This window comes from Oryza sativa, chromosome 1, assembly GCF_034140825.1.
Source record: "Oryza sativa Japonica Group chromosome 1, ASM3414082v1".
Classification (NCBI taxonomy): domain Eukaryota; kingdom Viridiplantae; phylum Streptophyta; class Magnoliopsida; order Poales; family Poaceae; genus Oryza; species Oryza sativa.
In genome coordinates, this window is record NC_089035.1 from 23163886 (window position 1) to 23170148 (window position 6263).

At 40.9% G+C, this 6263-nt stretch overlaps 1 protein-coding gene across 2 annotated transcripts; it reads right to left on the bottom strand.

Moving 5' to 3' along the window:
* Positions 1-761: 761 nt before the first annotated feature.
* On the bottom strand, positions 762-6027 carry LOC4324199 (peptidyl-prolyl cis-trans isomerase CYP57). Of its 2 annotated transcripts, none has more exons than XM_026026678.2 (11): positions 5740-6027; positions 5298-5476; positions 5090-5188; positions 4845-4948; positions 4618-4762; positions 3217-3439; positions 2991-3030; positions 2228-2435; positions 1918-2058; positions 1655-1813; positions 762-1253 (listed from the first exon to the last, which is right to left on the bottom strand). In XM_026026678.2, the coding sequence occupies exons 1-10, from the start codon at positions 5957-5959 to the stop codon at positions 1673-1675; spliced, it is 1500 nt and encodes a 499-aa protein (XP_025882463.1). In that variant the 5' UTR covers positions 5960-6027; the 3' UTR covers positions 762-1253; positions 1655-1672. The 2 variants fall into 2 exon arrangements, with proteins under 2 accessions (XP_025882463.1, XP_015635388.1); XM_015779902.3 differs by lacking the exon at positions 762-1253 and adding an exon at positions 1340-1576.
* Positions 6028-6263: the final 236 nt, after the last annotated feature.

The window sequence follows — 6263 nt, forward strand, 5'->3', positions numbered from 1 at the left end:
ACATTCATATAAAGCTGAAGGCGTGAAGGAAGTCCAACAAACAATGCATATGACTTGGTATTCTGGTTGAATAGAATGCCTGCAACTTTTCATTTGAACCGTTTAAAGCTGTCTTTATGAAGTGCTTTAATTTCTATGAAATACTAAGTGTTTATCAAGTTCAACTTTTCAATTGTGCGTGTATACGCTACGAGTTTTTGCAGTTGGAGAAACAAAGTCATTGCATTTGAACTTGGAGACGTACTAGACAGATGAACCTAAAATTCCTCTGAGGTTAAAATTCCTCCGAGGTTTTCCTGGTCTTCAATCGCCAGCCATTTTGCCCCGGCGAGGGGCGGTAAATGTCTAACTTTTTTTTAACGAATCGAGAAGCGCCAATTTCATTAAATAGAATAGAAAAAAGCCATCATGCTATGAGTAAATGTTTAATTGAAGCACAATCGTACTCATACGTACAACCATCCCAAGTAATGGCAAAGAAAAGGTCAATCATGCGGTTGATGTATATGACACGGCCACATTCAACCATCATTGCTATGAGTACGAAAATGAGATTCAATCAGTTGCAAAATGTAGGCGTGTGCTTTGACCTCCGCTTGTGGACACGAGAAAAGGCAACGATTTCAATTATGTTGATCCATTCAGGAAAAAAAAACTATGTTCATTTGGATTAATCACGTTGAATTGTTTGCACTAATAAGAGTTAGAATTTTTCAACTGCGTAGGCGAACCTCCTTTTTTTCTTCCAACAGATTTCTCATTTGTCAATTTAGCGGATTGCTCCGATCACTTTTTGGCAGCTCCACCACGAAGTTAATACCGTTAAGATGACTTAACACACTAGGGACAAATCAAAGCTTCAGGTAGAAAAGGAGAGCAAAATCATAAAACCTAAAGGGAAGGGGTAAAGTCACAATTACGTGGGAAGAACACAACTTCCTTTTCTAAACTACTCCAGTTGACAAATTCAGAGCCGTGGTGGACATTCCTAACCCATGACGTGGCTGCCGGCTTTCATTTACAGGGCCCATGTATTGACGCCCATGGGCTTGCATATGAATTGTCTAAGATCTCTCTAAAAATACTACTACTAATGGCTGGACAGCACCGAACTGCTACAGTCATGCAATAACCGGGAAAAAAATACTTCATCCACTTTGGAAAATCATGCTACAGGCTGTGTTTTCTGAGGCTCGTAAAACCCTTAACGCGGCAAGCCTGCAATGCGACTGATGGTTGCCTGGAAGAGCGTTCTGTTCCAAGATAAGAGTCGGATCAATTTATGCGGTTATATAAATAATCTGTCCTGTAGCACATGATACCACAAAAGAAATTCCAATAAAAAAAAAGACCACTGCAACTTAATAAGGGCATTATGAACCTCTAAGTTTAAAACAATTGTTATTTACAGTTTGATTGACAATGATACAAATGTTAATGTTAAAAGCACTAGTCTACAGGTGGTCCCTCTACCATGAACCACAACATAGCGAAACGCAGTGTACAGTTACAACACCATCAAAACTGCAGTAGTGGCACTGTTATGATATGAGGTAATCTTTTGCACGGTGCACCTCTGAGAGGCAAAAAAAGGATAAATTAATGTAAGCTGAAAAATTCAGGAAGGCCGCTTATGAAGGAAACAGTAAAGCACCTCAAGCAGCTTATGCGGTCAGGTCAGAGATCTGCCTGCCCATTCACGTTCTCTCCGCTTAAGCTTTGCTTGCATCTTGTTGAATTTTTGTTTTCCTTTCTCAAGGAGAGGATCAACCACTACATAGTCATCTGGATCATCTTTCCTCGTCATTCCATCCTGTAAATATCAGATAACAACTCAGGCACTGCACATAATGAATCTATTTGCCACTTGTGTGCTGAAAAAGATGAGCAAGAAAAGTAGAGGGTGTGGTAGCATACCTTAGAAGAATCAGGTTCAAAAGTCAGCCGGTTGCTGTGCCACCCTGTGTAATCCTCTTCATCAGTCTTCTTTTCTGTGTTACCAGTTGCAGGGTTCTTACTGAGAAACGATGCCTTGAACTTCTGTAGCTTCGCTAACGTCTAACAAGAAAAACAACAGGTAAGAAACATTTCACAGCTCAACTTAGAGAACATAGAAGCTAAGAAGTAGATGTGATGCTAATTGGAATATGATTATATGAATAGGCATGAACATCTTGGCATGGGATAAAAATGTTGAAATTGCAAACAAGCAAAAAAAAATCACTACCTCATCTTCACGGCCTTGAAGACGGCGCCTTTTCTGTTTTTGCAAATGCTTCTCTTGCTCAGCTGGATTCAATAGCTGCAAATTAGCATCGCCTTTGGACATCCTTTCAGCACTGGCTTCTGAGCCAATGCCTTTTTTCTTCATAGAAAATTTTCTAGACTTGGTTAGCTGGTGGTCTTCATTGTCGTCATCATTGTCATCGTCACTCCTGCAAACATCAGATAGGTAACAAATTTACTAAAACCATTGGAATAAAATGAAGTTCAGAAGTCCAGTACAGCATGGTCCACTGATTCTGAACAACGTTACGGTTAAAGGATGAACAGAAATAAACCAAATCTTTTAAGATTGAAATAGACCATTTCTTTTAAGATTGATTCTGGTTTGGAAAGATAGTCCATTTGGAGTTTCAGACAGATTCTTGACCCTGAATATTAGTTTGCCAATAACTAAATGTAAATACTGTACCATGACATTTCAGAACATAATCATATAATATTGTATAAGAGAGAGGTATTTCAGGGGGCTGCAGGATTGCATGCTAAGTAGTGAAGTCGAGAAGGGGTATATTATAGTTGTTCAATAGGGTCAAATCCGATTTATCCCCCTCCTCCCCTCTTTCAACTATCGCAAAAGTACAGTTCACCGTTGTTCAATATTACATAATAATGAGGCTTTGAAATAAACAACCTTTTCAACATTACACAGCTATTTCAAAGGTATGGTACAGATAAGGTTATACAGAGATATGGTAGATATGAACCTGTGAACTGGTAACTCCTTGTCTTTACGGTGTGCTTTATCTGTACCAAGCAACAAAACAAAGTATTAAACAATATTTAGCAATCATAATTCCGTAAGTATTAAAAAATTGCAAACATTGGCAGGAAATTGCAGAAGCACACTACCTGCTAAAACTGTTACACTACTATCAAATTGTTCAACAGTTGGATATTGATGTTTCTAATATAAACAGGAAGATAATTTACCTGTTTTTTTGGAGGTTTCACTAGAGCGGATGTCCCCAAGCTCCCTGCGTTTTCTTAGAATTTGAGAGCGCATTCTGTTATCAAAATCCTCCTCGTTTTCATCGTCAGGATAATCATCTGTTTCTGAATCATGCTCTAGCTCTCTGAAGTCAGATTTTTTTGATACTAAAGCCTCCCTGACAGATTGAACAGTCTCCTTTTTTTTGTCCTCTTGCTCCTTGGTCTGCAAGATTGGAATAAGCATAATGACTTTTTACATTTAAGAGGAACTAAAACTAATTCATAATAAAGTAAATATGTCCAATGCCATCGTAAAGGAACGCAAAAAAATACCATCCAAAAGGTCTTCTGTAGTAAAATGCCATCATCAGACATGAAAAATTCTGGGGAATACTACTGCTGCAACATTTCCCATCCACTTAACATCTATTTTGGTGAGAGAATTCGAAAGGAGGCAAAATAGATTTTGAACTTGATAATTACATGGATTAGAAATACTTTATTAAATCTGCATAAAGAATTGTTCGCTTGAAAATTAAATGTTTAATCTGATTTTTAAAAATGCTTCCAAGTTTTGGTATGTTATAACAGGTGAAACTGCCTAAGTAACAACAAAAGAAAAGAAAATGAAAGTAAAAAGTGTGGGGGAAGGGGGGAATGGGCATTTCATACCCATGGGATGGAAAATGTGATGGTAATGATAATTATCAGAATATTTCATGTTCGCGATAGCATTTTTCTAAATGAGACCATTGTAATGGTTCCAAGATGACATTCCTCTGTAATGTCTCTTAACAAGTTAACTCTTAATCTGATCTAAAGGTGGCACAGTAATTGCAAAACCATAGCAGAGTAACAGTTTATGCCCTAAAGTAACAAAAGACAGATTGTGCATGACTGAAGAACAACATATAACAGGAAATCAGATCATAAATGAGAGTATTCTGATTAGTACTAAGTACAGAGTGGTCCTGAGTTCATAGTACATGTTTCCTGGAAAATAAACTAGGACCTCCTTTGTAACAAAGGAATTTCTAGGAAGCGGTTCAGTTCTCTCAGGAACCAGGAAAAAAATCATGTGTTCAAAAGGAGGCCTAGTATGAAATATTTATTAAAAAAAATACTTTTTTGACTCAATGTCTTGTAGCTAGATACTTGGCTATGAAGTATTATGGACTAGTGAAAACTGAAAACACATAACCTACATAAACAGCTCAAATGAACCACCTTCCTTGGTAAAGTAGAAAAAACAGCACATCAAGTCCTGATTTCATACTGTAAGGTGCTGAAACAGCAGCGTTACTGCAGAGTTTGTTTTGTCCTGTTATTGTTACTGTGAGTGTGTTCACTGGCCAGTTGCCAGTTTTAAAGGCTTATCTAACTACAAATGATATTACTCACCAGTTGCTCATCCGGTGCCTCTCCTTTAAGAAACCGAGGATCATCCAACACATCGTGAATACTTTTTATTTTGTCCTTCACAGAGGATGCTGCCTCATTCTCCTCCTCTTCTACTTCATCTCCAAATGAAAGCACATTAAGTTGCCTGTATGATGAATAAAACAAGTCAAAACAAACGCACATCTCCCTATCTTTTCAAGGGCAACATGAAGTGGCAGACAACTTACTTAACGGCTTTCTTCTTTGATTTCCCCTCGATATCACCCTTGGCAGTAGGCTCAGTCTTCTTAAGTTGCCTTGGAACAATATCATCAAATGGGTTCCAGAGTACCTTCAGAATTAGAAGCATACGTAGCTAACCATTAAATAAGTTGGCTTCACCATAAATAGTTTTTAGAAGGTACTATATCATCAAATTGTAAGTACCAAAACAAAGTGGAAGTGCACCAAAAACGAGAGAACAAAAGACAACCTCAACTGAAAGAATTTTCTGCGGATACACAGGTCGATCATCCTTATCAGTCTCGATATCAGCCAAGGCTAGAAGGTTGAAAATAGAATCGCCAGTGACCTGCATACAGCATACAACATCATAATAAGCAACCATAATCACCCTAAATGAGACAAATGCATAGCACCAAATACCGCCCTGAGATCAATAATCAAGCCAAACACAGTACCTTCCCAAAGATGGTATTCTTCTTATCGAGCCAATCACAACGGTCAAGGCTGATAAAGAATTGACTCCCATTCGAGTGAGGCGTGCCGGCATTGGCACACGCCACTAAACCCCTGTGGTTAAACCTCAAGCGCGTATGGAACTCATCTGCAAATGGGGCCCCATATATGCTCTCACCCCCTGCATATAGCAATTAGACACATATCACCTTCAATTCAAAAGCATTATACAACTCCCCAATTACACTATGGCTCACATACCCAACAAATTAACACAATCAAATTGTTAACCAGGCAGCATATATCCTACTAGCTTTTCGGTCACTGTTCAGCAATTCGATCCAACCCCCCCCCCCCCCCCAGCAACCTAATCAGGCCAACAAACAGTACAGTCTGGAATCACAAACCCTAGATACAGATAGGCGAAGGATTTGGGGATCTCACCGGTGCCGGAGCCGGTGGGGTCGCCGCCCTGGACGAGGAAGGACTTGATGACGCGGTGGAAGAGCGTGCCGTCGTAGTAGCCCTCGAGGCAGAGCTGCACGAAGTTGCGCACCGCCTTGGGGGCCTCCTTCGGCCACAGCTCGATGTCGAGCGGGCCGGCCGTCGTCTGCACTACCACCTTGCCCTTCGTCGGCGGCTCCAGCACGTACACCGACGACATCTCGCCGGCCTCCCGTTCGCCTCCGGCCTCCGCCTCCGCCGCTCTGCCCTAGGGCTCGCTCTCCGGCCGGTCGGGATGGCTCGGGTGCTCGGGTTCGTATGGTCGTCGGTCGGTCGGACCAGGTTGGTCGTGGGGTCTCGTTTGGATGGGTCGTACTCGAATCCCAGACTTTCGACATGAACGGGCCGAGATTACGGCCCATTCCTGAGGATGTACCCGGATTAAGGCCCGTATAGGCCTTCTATGGCAAATGCTACATTCCGGCCCATCCAGGGTGGCCATCCCGTGGGATAGCAGGTGATTC

Excerpts from the sequence above, each read along its gene's own strand:
- LOC4324199 (XM_026026678.2), bottom strand. The coding sequence starts at position 5,959 with ATGTCGTCGGTGTACGTGCTGGAGCCGCCGACGAAGGGCAAGGTGGTA. Across the intron at positions 5,477-5,739 it reads CCCCACCGGCTCCGGCACCG|GGGGTGAGAGCATATATGGG; the intron begins GTGAGATCCCCA and ends TGCTATATGCAG. Across the intron at positions 2,059-2,227 it reads TTCAAGGCCGTGAAGATGAG|ACGTTAGCGAAGCTACAGAA; the intron begins GTAGTGATTTTT and ends TTTTCTTGTTAG.